This window comes from Harpia harpyja, chromosome 12, assembly GCF_026419915.1.
Source record: "Harpia harpyja isolate bHarHar1 chromosome 12, bHarHar1 primary haplotype, whole genome shotgun sequence".
In the NCBI taxonomy this organism is placed as follows: domain Eukaryota; kingdom Metazoa; phylum Chordata; class Aves; order Accipitriformes; family Accipitridae; genus Harpia; species Harpia harpyja.
The window spans coordinates 26,330,427-26,355,440 of record NC_068951.1 but is presented as its reverse complement, the minus strand read 5'-3'; the positions used below and the strand labels follow the sequence as shown (position 1 = coordinate 26,355,440).

At 37.4% G+C, this 25,014-nt stretch overlaps 1 protein-coding gene across 9 annotated transcripts in view; it reads right to left on the bottom strand.

The window, feature by feature from the left end:
- Positions 1 to 25,014, bottom strand: part of AGFG1 (ArfGAP with FG repeats 1) — a 38,034-nt gene that overhangs the window by 12,104 nt on the left and 916 nt on the right. For all 9 annotated transcript variants that reach the window (XM_052805056.1, XM_052805050.1, XM_052805051.1 and 6 more), the window contains exons 2-5: positions 15,289 to 15,382; positions 4,832 to 4,947; positions 4,133 to 4,295; positions 2,947 to 3,103 (exon numbers count right to left, since the gene is read on the bottom strand). In XM_052805056.1, coding sequence (XP_052661016.1) covers positions 2,947 to 3,103; positions 4,133 to 4,295; positions 4,832 to 4,947; positions 15,289 to 15,382 — 530 coding nt within the window. The remainder of the gene's footprint in view (positions 1 to 2,946; positions 3,104 to 4,132; positions 4,296 to 4,831; positions 4,948 to 15,288; positions 15,383 to 25,014) is intronic.

The following is a 25,014-nucleotide window of genomic DNA, read 5'->3' as shown; positions in this document are numbered from 1 at the left end:
ATAAAGACTCTTCTGCAGAGTATTCAGATGTTAATCTTCCTTTATTTTATGTGGTAAAGTTTAAACCTATGTAAAAGTGGCACGAAGGTAAAGACCAAGTAAGACTTGGACTCTCCTGTGCCTGAACAATATGTAGATCATGTTTTTAAGGATGGACTGGCAATTCCAAAATTCAGTTCTCCACACAGAAACCCAAGAACAACCTTAAGTAAGTTAAGGAACTGTAGTGAATTGCAGATGGGCATACATTTAACTGCTGTTGTGACTGCAGACCAATGAGGCAGTAGAAAAGCTAGCTGGCTAAAGCTAGCTCAAGTATGACAGCACCAGTCACAGCAATGCAAGCTGCCCCTACCTAGTGTGGAATAAAGGCACGAAACACTGCAAAACAAACAAAAAAACCCCCACTAAAATAAAGTCTACGTATATTCAATTACAAAATTGAAAATAATTCTCTAGAATACAATAACTATGTCATACTATTTTATTTCTTCTGGGTAAAGTCTCTTCTCCCTTGTTCCAATAGAGTTGTGCTGTGTCACTATGCCTTTTTAAAATCTTTTGTGCAGGTCTTCTGTTCCATTAGTTTATAGAAAGTCTACATGCCAAAAATTTTTAACTTTTTTGTCGCTATTACCAGTCAGACAGAGAACAGTTATCTACCATCATCTTCAAAATATCATCATTTTGGAGAAGTTATGGAACTTTGTAAATTAAATACAGACAGTAAATGTAAAGTCAGCATGTTTCCCCTTCAACATGCCACAATGTCCTGAGCCAGCTTAATACATTAGAAAACTCAGAAAAAAGGAACATATCAAAAGTTGCACTTCCTGCGTAATTTTCAAGCTTTAAATCTACACTTTACAGATCACAGCACAAGTTTGTTAATATTTTCCTATCAGCTGCTGCACTCAGTTGTGCCTTAATTGCAGAAACAGTAACTTATACTGGAAGACCTTGAATTTGCTGGTGCTTTTCAGTGATTTCTTTAGTTAACCATAGTGTACATGAAGGGAAAGAAAAAAGTCCGTCCCCTGTAGGCATAACTAAAACCAAGCCCTAAAACAAGAACAATGGACCATAAACTTCAAGAAAGTAATGGTAGACTAAGTACAAGTTCTTTCACCCTCTGGTGTAGTGTGTGATTAGTAACAAAAATTACATGCTTATACACCTCCTTAAATGAGCATTTAAAACTCATTTTTGCCAAAGCTGGCAGACTGATCAATCCTCTTTGTGTTCCAAAGGGAAGAGTCTGTAACATATCATTATTAGTTTCAGTTAACACTACCCTGTGGTTACTGCACACAGAACAAGCCTTAGAAGTGTTTTACCCTAGCAAGTCAGAAAACACCTTCAGATAAACCAGTCTGCAATACACATTCAGCTATCGCATGCTCAGAATCACATTTTTGTCTTTTAGAAACTGATCTACCATCCCTGAAACTGTTTTGGGTTCTAAAACTTATGGGAAGGAGCCATAGGAATGACCATAATGGTTAATTATTGAAACAGAAAACTAGTCAGCACAGCTGAGTATTCCTCTCAATTTTGATTTTCAGCACTTACTTCAACCAGAAATTAACAGACTCTTTCATAAGATTATATTTATTCTGGAGTGTTCATATTGCTTTTTATCCTTTGAAAAATTACCCAGCAGAGATGCAGTGGAACTTTACCTAGATTTGGAACACGGTATTGAAATATTGCTTTAATGGAATTTTCATCTCCTGAAACCCACAAAGAATAATTAAGTGTACATAAATGTAGAATCATTCAGCAACAAGTTTGGAAAGAGTAAGTTATTAGAAAGAATTAAATATCTGCAGCCTCTTCAGTAACACTGTACAACATTGTTCAGTCAGCACAAGTTCTCCCAGTTAAATATACCTCCAAAAAGATGATTAACATGGAATCTTACGTTAAGGATTCTACAAAATACACTGCAACGGCAATTCTTATTCCATATTACTGAATTCAGCCAATTATTTCACTTTTTTTTTTTTAAAGTTAACTTTGAGAAAGCCTTGATACTTTGCTCAGTTCCTCAGGTGTGCCTTAAGTCTCCTCCATCATGCTTCCTCTCAGCTGTTAACAATTTCAGGGCTGATTTGCAAGAAGTATATCTTATTCTTGTTGGCTTAGCAGCATCACAGTTTCTCTCAGAAAAACTAGATGAAAAGCCCATTCAGGCAAGGCAGGCAAAGGTACTTTCCCACAATTACAATGCAAGCTAGGAACAACATACTTCAGTGACCACAGAATCAACTTTAGGATAGACTTCTATGGCTCAAGATCTTTGGCTGAAAATAAACCCCGAGGGCTCAATATATTTTACTGAAGTCATTCTTTAAGAATTCAAGGCCTACCCCCATCCTTAGTCAATACATATGTGCAAAGCTTGTTTATTCTTCCTGAAACTACAGAATACTACCCACATGGGTAGTATTCAGTTTTCAAACAGAAACACACACAAAAGAGGAGGTCATTCTTTAAACTGAGTAAGTCTTTGTTTTTTCTTTTAACAAATTGACAGTTATTGTCAATGTATTTGAACTCCCTTAAAGCCTCTCTATCTGCTTTCTTTCCATGAATGCTCTTCCTAATAATTTTCAGAAAGAAAATTGAAGGTCTAATATCAGCTTCTCTCTACATTCCGTTACTCATCCTCTCACTCTCTCCCCCAAAGAATTTAAAGTTCTAGTAGTAGGCAGAAACAATCATACATATCATAGAAAATAGCTATAGCAACTCCCACTTCAAAAAGCAGGATTATCAGCCTTTATGTCTTCAACCATTCTTTATAAAGATCTAAAGGAAATCTTGAGCATTCTCAAGGCACAGAAATTACATATACCTCATGATGAAGTTTGGACTAAAGTCATCAAAAATTAAAACTACATTTTATACATTTAAAAAGGATACACTGCTCAGAATACTTACCTGTATGACTGTTGAAGTGTGCAAAATTAGCAAAATTTGCTGTAGCAGTTGACTGAGGAGGAGCAGCAGCAAAGATATCTGAGCCAAGGTCACTGAGGAGGTCAAATTGTTTCTTTTCTTGTTGCTGCTGTCCTTGAGATCGAACTACAACAGGAGACTACAAACAACATTTCAATTAGCTAATACAAAAAAGCCAATATTTTACCAAACTGACTTTTGCAAAATACTAGAAGGATAGACTAAGCGTATTTCTTTAACAAGCCATTTATTTCTGAAGTTTAAGATGCTGTATACAGCACAGACGATCCTCCTATAGTATGAGGAAGACTATTTATGCTACTATGGTGGCTTTTAAAGGAACTCCACAGCAGATTTCCATGGATAATAGGGCCTAGAAGAATAAAGTAGCAGCACATAAGCAACTTGAAAATTATGTATTTAAAACTGCAAATACTTTACAAACACAAGCAATAAAACTTAAAATTAAGTTGGAAAATAGTTATTCACTCCATTCTGAAAAAAACTTTAGAATTCAGTATAGCGAGAGAAAAACTGAAGAATTTCATAGCAAGGCTGCAAGCTGCAAACTTCTACTGTTTGAGTCTTAAGAGGTCCATTCAAGTGTTGCCTGCATCCTAAAGGTAAAACAGTTTTTCAAAAAAACTGTCTTCCCTCTAAAATCTAAGTACATAGTGTTGTTTGGCTTTACATAACAGCACACAGACACTCTCTGAAAGCCACTTGGTAAGACAGTTACAGAATGCATAGCAAGTAATAATGAACATGCATGTTTTTCATCCACATATTCACTACTAATCTCATGGTTAATAGTATCAGCCATTTTATTGTGTTCAAATCCAAAAACAAACATGAAAATATATCACATCAGGTTCAAACTTTAGAGATATTTCAGCAAAAGACAATCATAATTAAATTTGAAAATTAATTAAACTGGAAAATTCTGCTTACTGAAAATAACCATTAAAAAAATCAATTTTGTCAATAGAAACAAGCTTAATTTAGAACCCAATCTGCAAACACCTACATACTTCAACAGAATACATTAAAAAAGTTGTCCTTAGTGGTCATATTATGTAACAGTTGCTATTGCAAGAATTCTTGTGCCACTAAAAGAGAAAAAATACTGCTGAACAGTTCTGTGCTCTTCAGCTCTGTCATTACTCACTTGGCTAGGTGTGCCCTTGTTTAAGTGCAGTGTGGGTGCAGCTTCTCCCAAGAGAGATTTGAGTGGCTTCACCTCAGGTGTGCTGCTTGTACTACTAGCAGAAGACCCCGATATGGATGCATGGACCGATGCCACCACCTTTGCTTGCTCTGGAGGAACATACCTACGTTCAAAAAGAGCAATAGTCTTTAAAAGTTTAACATGAAAAGTTCTGCTCAACACTTGTAAGACTCAAGTGTGAGAACTGGTAGATCTCAGCTTTGCTATTTTAACCACTGACCCTGCAACAAATTATATCAGTAGTTTGCAAAATACCCATTATTTACATATGCTAGATATTTTTTAAAAAATGGACTAGAATTCCAAGTCATCAATACTGTACAGCACTTAATACAAACCACACGTCTTTCACCTCCTAATAAAAGCCTGCAAAACCCTTACTTTACACTGTTGTTGACATTCCCTTAAGCCATTTCTGCTCCATCACTATGAACTACACATTAAGAAACTTCTTTAAATAGTTTGTCTTTGCTTTCTGCAGGAGCTCTGAATAAAGTCCAGAAATCATTTTGCTTTAGAGCTGTGCGATCTAGTCCAAAGAGCACACAAGAAGGAAAGTACATGTAAGAATGTGAGGATAACAGTCTGTCTCCACTTCTTGTCATAGAGGCAATCTTCATAATTGTAAAGCTATCTTACCATCTTTTCTTTTCATATTTTTCCTGTAGAAATTCCTTTACTTTCTGTGGATCCCTGAAATCTGGAATTGCTGATGATCTATCATCAAATAGGCCTAGCCAAATCTGTTTGCACACCTTAAAAAAAACAAAAAACAAAAAACCACCATGGATTAATCAGTGAAAATATCTTAATCCAAAACCTATTTAAGTTTACAACTGTTAATACATCAAACCATTAAAAAGTGTGTGGCTGCACATTTTTTGTTCCAGACTGAGCTGCTTTAACAACTGACTGGTACACTATATACTAGTCTAAATACTTAAAGTTGAAAGACCATCTGTCACAGCAGGGCAAGCAAATCCTAGCATCCAATTTCACCATCAAATACTACTTCTACAAAATATTTGTAATATGTACTCATGAAGGGGCAAAGCACCCGATTTCTACTTGTGATCTTTAAGACTCTTCTTCACCTAATTCTACACATTCCCTTACCTGTACGTCAGGGTTTAAACTGTTTCAACAGATTCCATATGCCATAAGCCCCAGACAGTAGCTTTTAAAGGATCTAAGGTTTAATATTTATACTTATAATTACTATTTGAGTATAGAACTTCTTTTTTTTAAGCAGCCTTTCTTACCATTATGCAGTTTCTACAGTATCATACACATTTAATTTGAGTGAGGGTATGAGAAAAGGGGGAAAGTACTGTTGCAGTGTTTTAATTCTCAAATTATAGTTAGAAGTGAGCTGAAGTTGAAGCAATTGCAAAATTCTTCAGCTTCAATTCCTGACCAAAACAAGAGGAAAGGTGACTGTTCTCAAAATTAAACAAGACACAGGATTTGTCAAACTTAAAATGTTTTCTTTAAGCACTTAAGACTACTCTGCAAATAATCTGAATATGCACCCAGATGATATACCAAACATTAGCGACCCTTTAAAAACAGACTGCCATTGTAGAACAGGTTTTTTTCCAGAGAAGTGGAGTCAAAAAAGCTTTATTTTTATGATGCATAACCTTTTTTTCCCCACAGCTTTTCTGAAATAGTCCTGATCATCCCTCTTATATGCCTCCTACAAATGCTGCTCTTTACTCCTGCAATAGTGTCAGGTTTTCAGCATTGTCCCCATGACCTTCAGAGGAAGCACATGCTCTCACCAGCAAAAGCTGCATAAACCAATTACCCTGAAAGTTGGCAAATCAAGGTAGAAGCTGTGAGACTTCCACTACATCATCTTCCCCAGACGTTTTCTTCTTTACCTAGCCAGCTAACTTCACCAAAATTGTAGCAACTTAGCATCTTCGGGAGCACTAGTTGTCAAATGTGGTAAATCTTATAGGTCATTTCAAAGATTGCTCACGATTAAACAGATTAGACAGTGTAAGTATGTATTTCATACTTGATGTCTCAATTTTCTATAGCCTGCTTGCATGTCCAACACTCAACAGTCCTTACTGTCATCTACAGGATAGACACAAACAACAACAATAGGAAACAGATCTAATGATCAAAGGATAGCTCCAAATTAGTGATTTAAATGCTCACCTAAAAATAAGATCAGTAGTTCCTACTTCAAATAAACTCAGCTACTTAGCATTCATTCAGCAACTGTAGTCCACCAAAGGGTTAAGTTCAATGCACTGATTTGAGTTCGTAATTTAAACAGTCATTATTTGCATTATGGTAATAAGTCAAATGAAACTGAAGGTATTTCTTTAATACTTCCTCATACAAAGTTAGAAGATATAAACCTAGTCAAAAAAGTCACAAGTCTTTTCTAAAATAATAGCTTGAAGCACTATTGTATTAGTAGCAATCTTTCACATAAGCACTACTTTTTGCTGACAAGATTTATAAAGTCAGAACATTTATGGGTATAGCTTTAAACATCTGCAGTGGATAGTCCGATGTGGGCCAGCAGTAGTCTTTCTATATGTAGATTTGTGAGTATAACTGTACCAACTAGTAGTCATATGACTGCTAGAAGAAAGAGAAGTCCTGTTTGTGGCTAGTTACAGAACGCCTCACAGCAGGAGTTGGTGGTGTCCAAATCTATACAGTCCCCCCCGACCCCAACTTCAGTATTGGGAGGAACATCAGGAAACACTGAAGAAAGGAAAAAGTTGTGCCTAATTTCAGACAAGCAGAAGGGCAAGTGTTAGAACAGCCCCTACTTGATCCCACACCCAGCAGAATAACACTCAGGGCTGTACCGTGATGATCAGTTTACATCCAGTCTAAGATATGCTAGTGAATGAAAGATGAGGTCCTCTTCCCCACCCATATCAGGCCATTAAATTACTCTCCTTTCTCCTACCATCCAAAACAGGTCAGATCAAAGAAACTCATCGCAATTACCATGTCACTAGTACCACTGAAACCTGTACTGAGACCAACACACAGCAACAGTCAAACCACAACCCAGTTTTTCACCTTTCTCCCTCCCAGTTTTCTGCTTCATCTTCACCCTGAAGTGCCTAAGCGTTCAGAGTGAGGGGAAAAGAAAAAAAACCAAACCAATTCTGTGTCAAATAGTCTCAAGCCTTCCTGACCACTACAGACGATTTATAAGAGAAATCAGAAAACAAGGTCCTGTGTAGTCACAGATCATTGTGGCAGAAAACCTCTCTGGGGAAGATGATGTAGTGGAAGTAACACAGCGTCTACCTTGATTTGCCAACTTCAGATCATTTACCAGCTATGCAGCTATAGCAGATAACAGTTCTATGAATATGCAAACAGGTACGAAGGAGGACTATACTGTCCAAACACGCTGTTGGTTTAAAATGATGCAAGCTCCTTAAAGGCGTCAGTTCTTGCACTGCATTGCAATTTTTGCAAACCTTCAGAAAGCAGGCTTCCAAAAGTGTTTCCTGGAGCAAATAATTTCTTCTAAATACCTAAACACAAAAGCAGTGACAACTGAAATATACCTTAAGTCACTACTGTAATTTAATTAAAGTGCCTGCCAGGCACTCTTATTTGTTTTCTGTTACTGGTAGCAGAGAGAACAGTATTACTAATCGGCAACACACAACACCACACAGCCACCAAGCAAAAGAACCTAGACTTAATCACACATGCTTCAGCAAGAAGTTCTCATTTTAACAGAATTTGACAGCAGTAGCTATACAAACACAGGTTAAAACTTTACCACACCAGAGATACAAATTAAGTTTCATGTAATTTTCTTTACCCAAAGAGTGCTCAGAGAAAGTACAATTTCTTAGAAGTCTTAAATACAGGCAAGCCCTTTAGAAAGCCAAATTTTATAAAGCTTTAGTATCACACACGGAACTATTAAAAGGCACAGTTTTGTCTATTTCTGTATGAAGTACCACACAATGCTTTGAACATCAGCAGCCATTCCAAGCAAGCATTCAGAACGCAATAAAAGGCCCATTGTCTTTCCTTGTTTGCTGGTGACCTGTATGCTCTTTCTAGCTATACTTTTGTTACTATCATCTGACTTGACAGGGGTCCACAATACTGCATTGATTATGCTTCAAGCAAGCCATAATACCCAATTTTCAGCTATCTACAAAAAAGCAAACGGCAGTGTGCTGTGCAATACCACAGGATGAAATCAAAATTGGAAATTTAAAAAAAAAAATTGTCAGAAACAGAACTCACATCGTCATACAACTGTTTGCTGAAATAGTTATTTTCCCATAGTCTTAAAATAAGTCAACTAAGAGTACTGAATCTTGTGCAAAGAAAAGTTTGCTGTGAGAAATGTGAATATTTTTACTGATCAGGCCATTAAATTTTTTATTTCAAAGCTATTTAAAAGTTACTCTTATGATAAAGATCAAGGAAATTTATGCCATATAACTTGCTGTTGAGTTATGGTGGGGAATGATCATTCAGCATTTACATCTTTGGTACCCTGACCACTCCCCACTAATCACAGCTTTTAAATCCACTATCTGAATTTGACAGCACTTGAGATACTAAAAGATTAACTGTAACAAAAGAAAAATAATTAGTAGAAATGTAGAAAAATCAGATCGACAACTTTAGTTGCCAATACTTCAATGTGAGCTTCAGTTCTGTGTTCTGTCTGGCCTGACAGCTGCCTAGGCAGGACACCTGAACAAATTAACACATGGTTATTTACAGTATGTGCTGACTCTTGCACAGCCATTACTTGCAGGACATGGGGGAAAAAAGTGTAAAAAGGCAGTAAAGGGCATATAAATCTGTACAAAACCAAGGTTTAAGCAACAACTCACTCTACTAAACACGAAGTTTTCTTAGTTTTCTAATACAAACTTACTATTTGAGAAAAAAACCCAAGGAAGTAGTTTTCAAAAGAAGCAAAAATTCAGAATATATGCTTTGAGAAATTTGAATTTGATATCCCAAAGAGCATGTATTTCAAAACACCTCTCTACTCTAGCTACTCCATACATAAATCAGACTTGCAGAGCTGATTCAGAAAATGCTATTGCCCAAGTTTCGTAATACATCTTAAGCTCCATTTTAACAGAATTACTCATTCCTTTGCTTTTACAGATAATACATGAAGAAACATCCCAACTCACCACAAAGTTACACAACATTACTATTAAGGTACCAGGCCTAAAAATTCTGTGGCTTTCTGAAATCCTTCTACATTGCACCATCTTCTTGGTTATACTCTGGTTCAGCCATTCAATATTAAAATTGTTCTTTTTGCAACAGCAGCACAAATAAGCCTCTGCTCGAAAGCTCTGTTCATTCACCAGAAGCCTTGCTATACTCCTCCTTTTGATAACCAAAGCTCTATTAAACAAAATGCTCTGCTTAGAGAAGAGTCTGGCAAGCTGGAGCCAAGAGTAAACATTCAAGTTATGTGGAAGCCCCTAGAAACAGTGGAACATATCCAACAATCCATAATCATTGTCCACTGTCCCTGAAAAGTATAATTAGTCTATGTCCCACTGGTTCACCAATGCAGCAAGAAAAAAAAAAAAAAGACAGCATTGAAGTCAGAGTGATCAAGCGTATGCAGTATTTGAAAGTCTACTTTTATTGAAGGGTTGACAGAAGCAAGACTTTGAAGTTTTGTCTGCCTCTATTACATTGTGGGAGCTGCAAAGTACCAAGACAAAGCAAAGTTTTATCTTGCCAGGTAACAATAAGTAGAAAACAAGATTCAGCAGTTATCTTCATGAAATTTAAAAGTTCATGAGAATCCTTTTACAACGGGTTTGGGAAGAACAGTACCTGTTCTCTGCCAACAAGCTCCAATCCTGCGAGGGATGTCATTAGACATTTGGCAACTGGATACTGGGAAGTTCAGAATTAGATGAGTAAATACAGCATGAAGCAAAGAGGGAAAGAGAATCACAACCAGCTTCAACCTACTCACCCTGACCTAGATGAAAACCCAGGAGGTAGCAAGGCAGAAACTGTGAGTTGCCATAACTTAAATATATCATTGAAAGGAGAAATGGGGCCAAGTGCATGTTCTATGTTATAATAAAGTCTTTACCTATATTTCTCTTCATACCATTGGTTTCCCTGAATCTGCACTCAACAGCTATTTGAGGGAGAAATGTTTTTCCTAGAATAATGCATTTACCTATCTTATTTTCCATACTCTATTTACATTTGTAGTCCTACAGTTTGAGTAATTACCCTTGTTTTCAGCTTTGACAGAAAGGAACAAAGAACTCATCCCATTCATTGCACATCTGGTACTCCACAAAATAAAGTTGACCAGAAAGGCTTCTGGTTTAAAACCCAGCCTCCTAGAAATATTTCATGATTTCAGGAGCTCCAGGCAGGGCTCAAAGGCTAAGAAGAACATAAACATACCCATTTTCCACAAATGTTTAGCTTTTGGTTTTGCTTCTAGGTTTGTTGTCATGTTTGGGGGGTTTTTGTGTGTGTTTTTACGGAGTTGGGGAAGGACAGGCACATGAAAAAAAACTTCTAATAAAAGAAGTCAGTCAGCAGTATCCATCAAATTTTGCAGAAAGCCTGAGACAACCCGAGATGTCAGTTATTTCTATTCCAGTGCTACATATTTCAACTACCAAACAACACTTTACCATGTCATAACTATTTCACTGATACAGATCTCCAGTGTGTGTGGGAAGGCGGATATGGGAGAGACAAAGGCCTTCTGCTTACAGAACACATTGAGCCACCACCACACTTCAGAAACTCCTGTTAGCATAGTTGTGCTAGTTAGGAATAATAAAAATTCAGTTAGGCCAGCAAAATTAAGTTTTTGCTCACGAAGCCACCTTCTCTTGTATGCAGTGAAGGCAGCATGGCAAAGAAAAGCTATAGTGGGACAAGTACTTCTGCTGGTAGAAGCTGCACTTCAACTAGGGAAAAGCACACTACTAGGCCTACAGCACTTCTTGTTTAGACCCAGACATACCATTGCACAGGAAGACTACACATGCCAGTCTAGTTTAAAAAGCTCTAATGAGATATTCCCTTTCAGGAGTCTGGTAAATGCCAGATTAGATTTCTTCTTCTTCTCCCCCTCCCCCTCCCCAGTAAAATATCCTCAGTTATGCACCAAATGTAATGCTGACAGTGCAAAGAACTACAGATTACCACACAACAAAACTATGTTCCAAAACATAACACTCACCACAGGAAGAAAGATTTGGAAACAGTTCCCTTATGTAAGCAAGTTATAGCTTTGTTTAGTAATTCAGCACTTCTGATGTCAATATTATTCATTAATCTCTGTAGCTTAAAAGAATTTTATACTGCCAGTATACTGATTTCAAAGCCAGTTTGGGTCCAGAAGATATAGCTGCTTTCATAACCACAGAGTCCAAGCTAGTAAATCCTGCTAACAAAGACATTGTTCTATACACGATCAGCTCATGTATCTCTGTATCGTATTAGCAGAACCAGGGATGTACTACAAGGACACCTGATAGCACAGCTCATGCTGTCAGGACTCATCAGCTCCAGCTTAGTACTGCTCTTTTCCCTCCAGGGTTTCTAGGCCACATTCCATAGTAAAGGAGATTCTAGGAAAGGATTTTGGTCAGGCCAAACACCAGCTCTGAACCAGCCCCATACTGCTACTAGTTCTGCAAGGGTACAGGAAACTGGTACTTGTACAGGTGCTATCAAGAGTCAGAAAGACTGGCACTAAAACAAAATTAAGCACTGTTAAACTAATCCCAAGCAGTTGAGCATACCCACACAGCATTCTACTCATTAGCTCAGGTAAACACAGGCTTCGCTGCTGGAGGAACACAGATTTTTCCAAATACAAGACCATCCAAATCATCATCTTCCACCATACGCATATTAGAATAGACTGTTCAGAAAGGTTGTAAAATATCTGGCACTTTTCAAAGTTAACTGTGTAACTGGTTTGCCTCATAATACTATTTTTCAGCTTCAGGGGAAAGCTTCTGAAAAAATATTCACAGCTATAATGGCAACATGAGAGTAGTACCACCTCCACTTTCTGCAAACAGAGAGTTCAGTTTCTACTACCGTTGCAATACTGAATCAGAGGCCTAATCAATGTTAGCATCATTTGATTATGAGTATTCAACAGAACCATCTCCATACCACTCTCTCCTCATTATTCCTAACATGAAAATACTGCGTGAAAATACCTCACACTGCTCTTCATGAAGAGAACAAGGAGGGGAAAAATCCTACCCAGCGAGTCAGAATTGCCTTTATCCTTCAAAATTACTTCAGAAGGCACTTGAGCAACACCAAAGTATAGGTGTCTTCTGATACAGTAAAAAGATTTGAATCTGTATTTGAAGCAGTAAAAACTCATCCAAAAAAAGTTCAAGTTACCTGTGCCAGAAAGACATTCTTTGGAGGTGTATATACAGGGAAGAAGATGGTGTCTCACACCTGAAGAGAAGATGCTCTGAATAATCTCTTCCCAAAGCAGTCGCTTTGTGGAAGCCTTTTAGTAACTGAACATTTTTCCCACGTGTGCCACAAAGATGGCAATTTGCAACAACTGGGGAAAAGTTACTATTTCAGATATGAGGAAATTTTTTTTTTTTTTTAAGAGAACTTCAACCTCTTATAATACATTGACCTTATAAATACTCTTTGAAGGAGAGTGGAAAACTTAATTCCTCTAGGAACAACTCACCACCTTAGTAACCACCTTATCTCAGGGAAACTTTCTTGCTATTTTCCTTTCTATTCAGAACAAGTTCCCTGTTGTACACCATGATCTACTCCCCTGGAATCAAGAAGGCTTACCACAGAGGCCTTGGCCATGTTGAAGAAAGACTGGGAGGACAAAGTGGGAATGAAAGTATTTTAAAAGGTAGAGAAAAATGGAAGTTAAATATACTAGATTGCAAAAAGTTGAGCTTTTTTTTTTATACATATAGCTGCAGAACTAAAAAACCTGACTGTTACAACATCTAAACCATTCAGTGACCATACTTTGTTTCAGATGTCCACGTTCTAAAATGTTGGACAGTTCCATGTTTGAACAAGTTTATCCTAGAAAATTTCATTTCTTAATATATACACAAGATCCACCTATGCTGAAGAGCAAGCTAACCAAAGAAGGTTTTTTTGAGGTTAGATGAAGTTCATCTGCCCAATACTTTATCTTATCTGCAGGTCAGTATTCCAAAGTCCAACACTAACAAGAAAAAGCAAAATGCTTATTTAACTACTGCAACATACAGCATGACAAAGTGAAAACATGTTTAATTAGATTTTAAACTTCTAACAGTGTTTAAACAGTATCATTTCTGTTCAGTATTTGAGCACCTCTTAAATCTACCATCTGCAATTACAAATACCTATTCAGTATTACTTAGAATTAAGGCAATGCACTGCTATCCAACAACCCAAAACTAAACTCAGGAAGACATCTTCATTTATGAGGTAGCTCATTTAAATCATTGCAATACTTTAATTAGAGGAATAAGTACTACAAACACAGAGACCCCTGCTTTTGAAACACAGTACAGCATTGCAGAGATCTGTGAACTTTTTTATGTCAATAATAAATTACATGTCAACTAAATCATTATGATTCGCAGACTAGTCAGGTCTATAATGAGAAGGACAACTACACTAACCAACTGAGTAGGGATCACTTAAGGATCCAGATCAGTGAAAAATGAAACTGGTAGCATTCTCTAGCTGTTGCAGATTCAGTGAAAAACTGAAATTAAAACAGATGCAGGGAGGGAGGTGTACACACACATGTTTTCCTTTACACTTGTGAAGCTTAAAGGAAAGCTAGAGTTTACAATCTAATCTTATGGAAAGAGATTCCCACCCACTATATCTGAACCCATTAAAGATTCTTTATTATTCTCCCTATGCAAAAAGTCAGCAATATGCTATATATACATGCACACACATATATGTATATACATATATATGCAGTGTTATGCAGCTTTAACATGCCAAAACAATTCCAAAGAAACCTAGTCAAAGCCATTAAGAGTATTTTATAACATGTAGAAGAGTTTAGACCTTGCTCCAGCTCTGTCTAGAGGAATCATCCACTAACAGTTATTTCAACAAATAATGCATATTTACCAGGACAGAAAAAGAAATTGCTACTTCTGTTTTCATTCTTCCACCTGACAGTTATGAATGGGCCAAATTTAAGAAAGTTAAGTATCAGCATTTTAGCTAATGATGGGATTTATCCCCACAAAGCTTCACAAGAACATGCTGATAAGACACTACAGCCTACAGTCAATAGTTCTACTAAAACAGAATACACATCCAATCAAAGTGAAATAGAAGTTTTTCTGATTCAGAACAGAAGCAAAAGCTGCTTCTAAAATCATCAATGCTATAGTATGGTATTAAAATACAAACTTCATTCTCAAATTGAAGACAGCAATAGCCACATCCAGGGTTTACAGGCTCCACGTGTCCCCAAAGAGCCAATCCAACATTCACCTCAGATTTAGTTTTCATCTATTAAAAAGAACAAAAAGGCAGTACACTAGAACTTTGTCTTCAAAGCTGCCCCAAGCCACTCTAAACATGTAGACGCTTATTGGATAACAATCCGTAGAGGAAAAAAATTCTCCCTTTCCTTCCTCTCTTCAAGAACCTTCAACATTGATATACTTTCATTAAAGAAAGACGCTATTGAAACTACTAGAAGACTTTCGAAACCTACTCTGAAGAAATACAGCTACAAGCGACAGATTTATTTTTGTCACGGTACGCTCTTTCAGGAAACACTGCTGCAGTCAGTCTCAAGGTCTGGGCTTACAGAAAAAAAAGTAAGAGACAGATGCATATTTCCTCATGCAAAAGCAAAAGAAAACCCAATTCAGAAATACTGATCATGTGAATCTAGACTGTCTGGGTTGGACAATAACATGTAACATTACGATGATCAGCCAGCTAAGTGAAACAAGCTCTTCAGAAGCACCACTTAAAGGAAAACTTGATTATTTCATTTGAAGTAGTGTTTTAAAGTTTAATATTAAAGTGCCAAAACCACTTGACATTCTTCAAATAATACTTACTTCATTTCCATGCTTCTGCAGAAATTCTATTTCCTGTTGTGTGAAAGTAGTCATTGAAATTGACTTCACTCTGTGGGGTGGATTCAAGCCCCGTCTAAAAGAAGCAGCAAGAAGTATTTAGTCAGTATTCAGGAAATCTGTCACCATACAATTACTTTTAACATTATAACCAGAAGTCAGTCAGTTTTAAACTCAGGAGCCATCTCTGTAAAACGCACTCATTTTGGTACTGCCATACAACTTAAGGCTGTGTGAGCTCATCTCAAAATAACATTCAGCATGCAAAGTCAAATAATTGAGCTTTAGTGGACACCAATGTTTATAACTGCACATGCAAACTCGCTCTGACACTTTCTACGCAAGTTTACAAAAACATAATTAGACTTTCTTTTTTAATCCTAATCTGCTTCCCCAAACTTGTTCACCCTTGCCTCTACCCTTCATCTCTCAATCTTGGGCCCCTCTTTTGTAGTTTTCTTTCCCTCCAACTCCTCCCTCACTTCAACCTGTTCTTACTACAACTTCTACCCAATGACTAGATTTCTTCAGGCCAAACCTCCCAGCTCAGATTCTCTTTCTCTTGCTTTAATTATATTTCCTGTTTCCTCCCAGCATCTTTTTTCTAGTTTACTTTTTGCCCCTCCATCCACAGGTCTGTCATCTTCCTCCTCCTGAACACTACACAAGTAACAGCAACAAAAGCAAAAAGACATGTGCTCTCAAATGAGAGATACCATTACTAATGCAATAGCTCAAAACTTCAGCAGCTCTGCCTTAAGCAAAGATTGACACCATTCTCACATCCATGCTACAGACTGCTGCAGCAGTGCTAACAGAAACTCAAGTCACTTGTGCCACCGAACCCTAACATTGTCAAACCCAGTTCAGTCAAAACCCACAAGCATAGAGAAAAATCCTGCTGAGCAACAGTGCCAGTATAAGAAAAACCTTTCTTTCTTTTTAAGCTCTTTCTTTAAATACATGCTAACTACTGCTTTTGCCCACAAATACTTACAATTAAAATCAAGCTGTGTTTTGCTCAATGGAAACAAGAACATTACATCCCACATACGCCAAACAGTGGAGACACTAACTCAGGCAATACAATGGGGTTAGTTTAACACTCAAGTAAATTAATCATGCCTGGATTTTTGCGATACCATCTTAAAAAAAAAAAGAAAACAACATTAACTATTAGATATCAAAGAGCACAAAATTCTGTGGTTATGTACATGAGAAGAAAGTTTCCAGAAAGGAAGTTGGGGGAAACTTTCCAGGGATGTAATACAGGGCTAATAAATCGCTAACAAATCAACTGATAAGAGTTAGCTTTATTGCTTATATTTGTTACTACACTCTAGTTATACATTTGGTTCAGATTACTTTTAGGAATTAAAAAAAAAAAAATCACTGACATCCAATTTAAGACTAGTAGTATTCTTGGAATAATCATGGGGTTTAAAGAAAACTAACTATAAATTAAATTGTTATCCATCAAAACAGTGTATGACAAAAATAGGTTGTTCCAAATATTAACACTTTATACTCAACTTTCACAGAAATTTTTTAGCACTTTGTGTTTCTGAATAAGTATAATGGAGAAAAAAATTGTTGTGCATTTAGCTTGCAAATTCACCCTGACACCTAAGTTCACACTATACCTGTAAGACGACAATTCTGATCCTGTGTTAAAAAAAGCTTCCACATTTTTAATTAAAAGATGAATACTGATTGGAACACTAAGCAGTAACATTTTAGCCCAAGTTTCATTAAAAAACAGCTTTAAGACACTTAATGTTTGAAACACTTGGATAAAAATAAACAATTAATTGTATTTTGCTAAGAAATGCAATGAACTTAAGGGTACCTCAAAAGCAGAAGACATATACAAACCTATTGGCATATGAGAATTAATTTTACAGATTGCTGTTTGCTTAAGCAAACTTTTCAAATCTAAAAAGCATCTAAAGCATCTGAGCATCTAAAATTAGACTCCATGGTTCAACACCTTGACAAGAAGGCAGAAGAAGTTTTCTTAAGGTTACTGAGAGAGGTTTCAAGACAGTTTATTCAACTCAAACATCAGCAAATTCATTTCTTGTCTCAAAATGTTTAAATTCCTTGGTAAACTGAAATTAACAATTTAACAGCTTTTATCTAGCTGCAAATCAAATTCACTTCATCACAAATAAACAACACTTATTAAAATACTGTATTATTATCTAAGATTTTTTTAAAGTATTTTCATCATTTTCATATGATGCAACCTCAAAAAAATCTGTAAGAGTTCTATGCAGTTAAAATTTCATTGTTTCAGAGCTGGTGCTAGTATTAGGTTTGGTTGTCTGGGTTTTGTTTATTTTTTGGTGTTTGGTTTTTTGGGTTTTTTTTGTTTTTGTTTTTTTTTTTTAAACACACCTTCTTGGTCTGTACATGAGTAATTACATTTCACTAAGTAACTCTGTAGAACCGCATATTAAGTGACAGCATAGAAACAAAGTTGGCATCCACCTGGCATTTCACATAAATATGCTCCATCAAATATTATATGACAATCACTTGCTTTTACACCAAGTATAAAAGTGGATCTGTCTACCTTAGTCTGTTCAATTCACTCTCCTCCTATTAATTAAGAAAGATGCACAGTTAGATAGTTGTAAACTATTTCATGACTATTTTAAAAGCTAGGGTTATTCACTAAGACATTCACATGTTTTTCAGCACAGGTAGTACATCTAAACTTTCACACTAGCTTCTGCTGAAAATTAATTTTTACAATAAGTATAGTTTAAGTGCTATATTGTACCTGTGTTTCCAACTTAAAAGGCACTGCACAAGTTATTTAAGCAGTACCTACTCTACACTGATCTACCAGGGCTGTTTAAAGCATTTACATCAACAAACATGTATGTTCTGTTAAACAGCAACACTAAATGTACTTAAAACATAGACAAGATTTTGTTTAGCCTAACTAGAGGCTTCCTACATGCCTCTCTTCAGTGAGGACTGCTCTAGAGTTTTATGGTTCAGGTTACAAAGTTCCCTGATTTACACATTATATCCATGATGTGAGAGGATGAATTCTCATTTCTTTTACACCCTCCTGCTAAAGGAGGAAGACATGCCCCACTCCTAAGTGCCAGATCACAACACAGAAGTATCAGATGTCTTGCATGATGAAAGAAAGCATGTTGCCACATAGGTGGTGCAGAAAGATTGGAAATCCTGAACATAACTTTAATAGCCATAAATGCAAAGTTAACTATCAAACTGCAGTACTACACTTTCAAGTATTTTTTCTGTTTATTTGGCACGGCAAGGGATGGGGAGAAGCCTATGAAAAGCCTCCTCTTACACTAAAGCAACATAAGAAGTCAGACTGGAACAAGGAATTCAAGACAAGAGGCTCCATTATACAGCATACAAATACAACCCAAAACATGTACTATCTTCCTTAGATAAGTTACTTTGATTCTACCATTAGAACAGCTAAAACCCTATTTTTTTTATGATTTCTAACAAGCATGAGCCACTTTCAATAACATTATACCCATGAGCTGACTAGAACCTCCTTAAAACAGAGCAGTTGTGGGATTTATGAAGCAGAACTCGAGAACCAAGCTTAAGTACTAAAGCTACTCTTACTTCAAAATCCTAAGATATTTTATACTGTCCTGGTTTCAGCTGGGATAGAGTTAACTGTCTTCCTAGTAGCTGGTACAGTGCTATGTTTTGAGTTCAGTATGCAAAGAATGTTGATAACACTGATGTTTTCAGTTGTTGCTCAGTAGTGTTTAGACTAAAGTCAAGGATTTTTCAGCTTCTCATGCCCAGCCAGCGAGAAAGCTGGAGGGGCACAAGAAGCTGGCACAGGACACAGCCAGGGCACCTGACCCAAACTGGCCAACAGGGTATTCCATACCATGGGATGTCCCATCTAGTATAGCAACAGGGAAGTGGGGGCAGGGAATCGCCGCTCGGGGACTGGCTGGGTGTTGGTCAGCGGGTGGTGAGCAATTGCACTGCGCATCATTTGTACATTCCAATCCTTTCATTATTACTGTTGTCATTTTATTAGTGTTATCATTATTAGTTTCTTCTTTTCTGTTCTATTAAACCGTTCTTATCTCAACCCACAGGTTTTGCTTCTTTTCCCGATTTTCTCCCCCATCCCACTGGATGGGGGGGAGTGAGTGAGCGGCTGCGTGGTGTTTAGTTGCTGGCTGGGGTTAAACCACGACATATACCCTTCCTTACCTACAGAGATTACTTGATGACCCAAACAATTCACAAGCAACTCATGTACATACGGGGGAAGCTTACTGGTAGACAGCCAAGTACAATTATCCCTTATGAGGAATAAACAATCCTTCTTTTTAATAGAAGTGTATCTACCACTTGCTTTGTTTCTTTCCATGTATTTGACAAGTGTTTTGCACAGTTCTAATGCTTTACAGTACTCCCTATTTAACAGGGGACAAAATGGATTATAGTCCCTCAGTCCAAATTAATAATGCCCAAATTTAAATTGAACCTGAACAAATCTTTGCAACCTGTACCCCTGCAGTGGTACCAGTTACTCCTTTCTCTACTACAGAGTCCCTGAGGAAGACAGCAACCAAACGCTACCTCAGCACTTAATCCAAATCGTAGCTATCTCCTAAGAGGCTCTTGCAAAAGATGACCAAGTAAGACTATTCTGCCATCTGCACTTACCTGGCACACTATAGCTAGAACATCCCACACGTGGATCCCACTCATCACTGCCAACATCTTCATGCTCAGCAACGGTTACTTCTGTGGAATAGCACTGTGACCGGAACTTCCAGCTATGAGACTATCCTCCACTGACCCTCCACTGAATCAGTCCGAGCTTCTAGTGACACAGCCTGTCATAGGGACAGCTACAGCGAACATGAGCAGAACATGAGATCTCTGCTCTTCAGAGAGCATTGTTAAAACTGGTGCTCTCGCAAACAAAGGAAGCTTTAAGGCCACAGACACAAGATTCTGAAGTCTGGCAATTGAAATATTAAACATTCAAAACACTGTCAACTGAACATTTGTTGCTAACATAATTTAGTAGCAAATTATGGTTGAACTTGTAATTGTTGGCAGAGCAGGCACTCCTGCATTCACCTCAAACGCGTCAGCAAAGTTGTCTGCAAAGGCCAGAGCTGGGAAGGGAAAAAAATTTAAAGAGTGGGCTCTGTTGGAATAGAGGGTCACTTCTGTGGGAGGAACGGTGGGCACACAGCTACTCAACACTGCTAAAGTTTCCCTGTATCAGATTCTAACGTGATCTCAAGTCTAAGCCAGCAAAATCTGATCCCCTAAGAAGCAGGAAGTTAATGAGGCAAGTCAAATGCCAAGCCATCATAGAGCACCTGACATCTCCAGGTGTTTGGAAAACGATCTTTAGAAAAGCCAATGTCACAGCATTCGTTATTATTTCTATGCTATTGTTATTAGCAAAAGAGAATATAAGCAGTACTGGCCATTCCTGATACTTGTAGACTTCCCTGGAGACCCTCCACCATCTCACAAGCTCATTTATTTTTAACAGCAAAAGGCTCACACACACATTTAGAAGCACAGTCAAGGTTAGTTTAACTTTTTTCTTAATAAAAAAAAAAAATTCCTTTCTGAACTGCATAGTGTTCACTGTGGTATAGACATTTCCTTTGCTCTCCAGCCATGACACTGAAAACAAGTAATATAGGACATACCCTTAAAAAAAATATATATATATACACACATAGACATACATATAAGACACAGAGCCATTTTCCAAACATGCTCCAAAGGAAAAAAAGGACTGGAAAGTCATGCCAACACAACCAGAATCACCTTCACTCTAACACTGTTTATTTAGACCATTTGGGGAAAGGGACAATAATTCACCACCATTGCACAAAGATTTATTTTTTAGTTCGTTACTAGTATCTGCCATCAAATATTTCAATCTGGCTGATACAGAAGTCCCTTACCCAGGAAAATCTTAAATGTAAAAACTAGGAATATTATAAGCAGCCAAAAGAAGGCCACATGATCCAATAACTGTAAGAAATAGCATAAAAGAGCTTTAGCATTCCCCAAAGTAACCATATGTTCCAAACATTCTTTGTTGCTCCTTCCTGACACAAGCCAGAAGTGCAAACATCTGAACAAGAGACTTCCTCAGTAAGTTGGAAGGGAGGGAGTAAAGAGGGCAGCAGTGGGAAAAAGGGTAGGAATGTCCTAATTATCATGTTAAAGATAGATAAAGCAGATATTAACAAAAAAAAAAAGTCAAACTTGTGGAAGTGGACTCTTAGTCAAATAGGAATATTTTCCATTCAAGAATTTAAAACCGTGTTCTTTTTATGAAAGTTAGGAGCTGGCTGACCAGAAGCAGTACAGAAGTGCTTGAAAGCAAAGATACGCACAGACAGCTGAGAAGCAAGGCAAAAAGGCATTTGATAAGACAAAGGGAAGGATGTCACTGTCAGCAGGACACACGGTAGCATCCAGAAACACAACAGACATAGCTACCAACATAATTCCTTGAACCAAAGGACTTCTGTCAAACCAAAAGAATCCCTCTGCCAACATTTCCCTGAGACACAGTTTTGCTATAAGAAAGAGAAGTCTTCCAGTTTTGTATTACTGTAATCCTTGACCTGACAAGACTGCTCCTCGAGAGCATCTTCTCCCACTCTCGGGGAAGAAATGATTGTGTGTATATTTCTACATATCCTATATTCTTGTCCAATACCAAAAAGTTGAATTAGGCACAGCTTGTGTGATGCTAGCGTGCTTTTTTTCCACATGAAGAGAATTTAAACACAGGGAACAAGCAGAGGTATTTTAAGAGCAAGCCACTACCCACACCACTATCCATGAACTTTCTCCTGCATGCACCATTTTGCACAGCAAAACTTCTGCTCTGGTAAACCCAATCTGATGAGAAAACTTAGAACCTAGCTATTACAGAAAAGGACCTCCTCTGTGTTATTCATACTTTTAACTTGACGAGACTCACCTGCAACATTAAAGTCAGAAACAGATCTTTTTAGCAAAGTCACTAGGTCTCTCATCATTTTTAGCAGTACTTGAACAAGCCTGACACACTATTTTTGGAAATAGTTAAGAAAATGGTAGTTTTTTTAAATCTATATCTAGTAATAAATAGTGTTGCTCTCTTTCTACACATAGTATCCTTAGTGGAAATTAAGGATGGCTCCAGAATAAAGGTTTTGGGTTTGAATAGACTGTCCTTGCCAGGACAATGAATAAACACTTCAGAAAACTTACAAAGTTAGACTTTCTAAGTTAGACTTCAGATTTTAAAAGTTTAGAGTTACCTGTATCTAGAACAACATGCCTAAGATTATATGGAATTTAGCAACTACTTTTAATTAATTGAGAAACCTTTCTGAAGGAGACTTCTTAATGTACTAGCATTTTAAACTTGCATTGGGCACCTCATACTTGAAAAAACTGGTCTACTTGACTCCAAGAATACTTCCTGCACCAGATTAGAAAAAATTGATTAAACCAAGAAGCAATACAAGTCATTCACATAGCATACAAACAAGATGAAGTAATAGGATTATTAAAGCCTTACAGTAAAGCAAGTATTACGAGGTAGAAAGCAAGCAGCCGTTAGGAACTACAGAAGCAGCAGTACTTTTACACTTATTTGCCATTATGTGGTTTCTTCCCGAGTCATTTCCCTCCACTGTGGAATTCTACAGTGAAAAGCATTTGTAAATAAACAAGTTGTATGAAGGACTATTCTGATAGAAGTGTTAAAAATAACAGTTCCTAGTTATGAAACAGACATGACCTATCTCTACTAAGATGAGACTAAGTCTCATCACTAACAAAAGTAACACCTTAGAACCTAGCCAGTGGGATAACCAATGCATATGGTCTTGCACACACAATTTATGAAAGCATTTCCAAGTAATGAAAGAATGAACCCAAATTTATTTCAGAAGAAAGCTTTAAGTCCTCTTAACAGTCCTTTACTCCAGCTTTAAGTGTAGGTGTTACTAGCTGTAACAACTAAAAGTGTTGTTTGTGGTTTCTTTTTTATAGCAACACAAAACCCTGCATATTTAGAATGCAAGAGCTATTTGCATTTCATTAGAATACCAATACATTAACAACTTTTCTTCAGAAAAAGTCTTCCTCCTTTAAGCATGGTAACATCCAAATGATGGCCAACTTAACAGCAAGTGACAGCTGTGCCCTGCTTACTAGCTGTTTCACTGCATGTACATCCTTTTGGTTACTGTAAATTGGACTATGCACTTTAGTAGTCCATACCTCCCAGCCAACAGATAAAAAGGAACAAATCTTACTGAACCCATGCTAAACATCTCAGCAGCACTCGTGATATATCTGTCTATTAAGGTCAAGAAGCCTGAAAAATGAAGGGAAGTATTCTCATGAAACAGTTCTATCATGCTGTCAGTTTAACCAGTAAGAACATGTGCAACCATGAAATAAGCTCTGTGCAGGAGCTTAAAATAGTTTCACATGCCAGCACAAATAACACTTTGCTAACAGAGCAAACAATAGCCAGATCTGGCTGATTAAGTAGCATGTACATGTCAAAAACTAGAGTCTCTTTTCAGTTCCATACCCTGAATGTATTTTCTGTATTTGCGTCAAGCCTGTTCAAAAGTCTACACAAAGTAGAAGTAAGAAGGGGAAAAAAAACCCCCAAGACTAATTAGCTGTCTAGTAGTATAAAAGGCAGTTTGTTCCATGTAAATTCAGCACAGAACTAACATGTTTGCTTTGTTTTGCACCTCAATATAATTACCAACTTTGTTCTAAAACACCAGACCTTACTTGGAAGGCCTGTGTGGGGTACTTAGTCCTTCTTAGTAAGGGGACAGAAACTAGTTCAGGCTCCTGAATGCCTTCTATGAACTCAAACCCTTACAAACACAACCCTGTATCCTTTGACATACTATTTATTACTTACTTTGGCCACTCTTTGATTCTGCTCTGTTCCATAAGCACAATGCCACAGAAACATAAAACAAGCAAACAGACTTAACTATGGAAGCAGTAACACTGAAGACAGTAGGGTTCCCCCCCCCCCCCAAGTTATGTATATGTAACTGAAATTCAGAACTGACTGATCTTGACTCTTAGTTTCATACACACTATCTCAGAGGAGGAAGGGTGGGAAAGGAAGGAGGAGTAGTGGAGAGGCCCATGCAGGAATGAGGAACAGGAAAAATGCAATCCACTTTATTAGAGCCAATCCCTTTCCAAGGCTTATATAGATAGTTTGTAGGAAGCAATAGATGTAAGAAAAAAACCTTCTACTACTTTTCTAGTCAAGTATATTAAACTATTAAGGTTAGAGTTTATCCTCTAAGCTAGAGTTTAGAGAGTTGTCTCACAAGCGATCAAGCGTAATTCGAGATGCAAAAGGCTAGGCTGGTGATCTAACTTAACATTAAAGTCAGATTTTTCAAACGTTAAACTTGGCATTCACGATGGGTTTAGCCTCCCCACGGCTTCACAAGGCTGTCATGGAAGTGAACTGTTCAGCCACGTGCCTGCCCCCTTCCCCTTCCAAAAGTACTCCCCCAGCACTTGTTCAATTAACTACACCTTCGACGAGTTACTTCCAGGGTGGTGGCGGCGCTCCCCCCTCCACGCGCCGTGCCGTGGGTCAAGCGCTTACACTCCCTACGTGCCGGGGAACACCTCCCC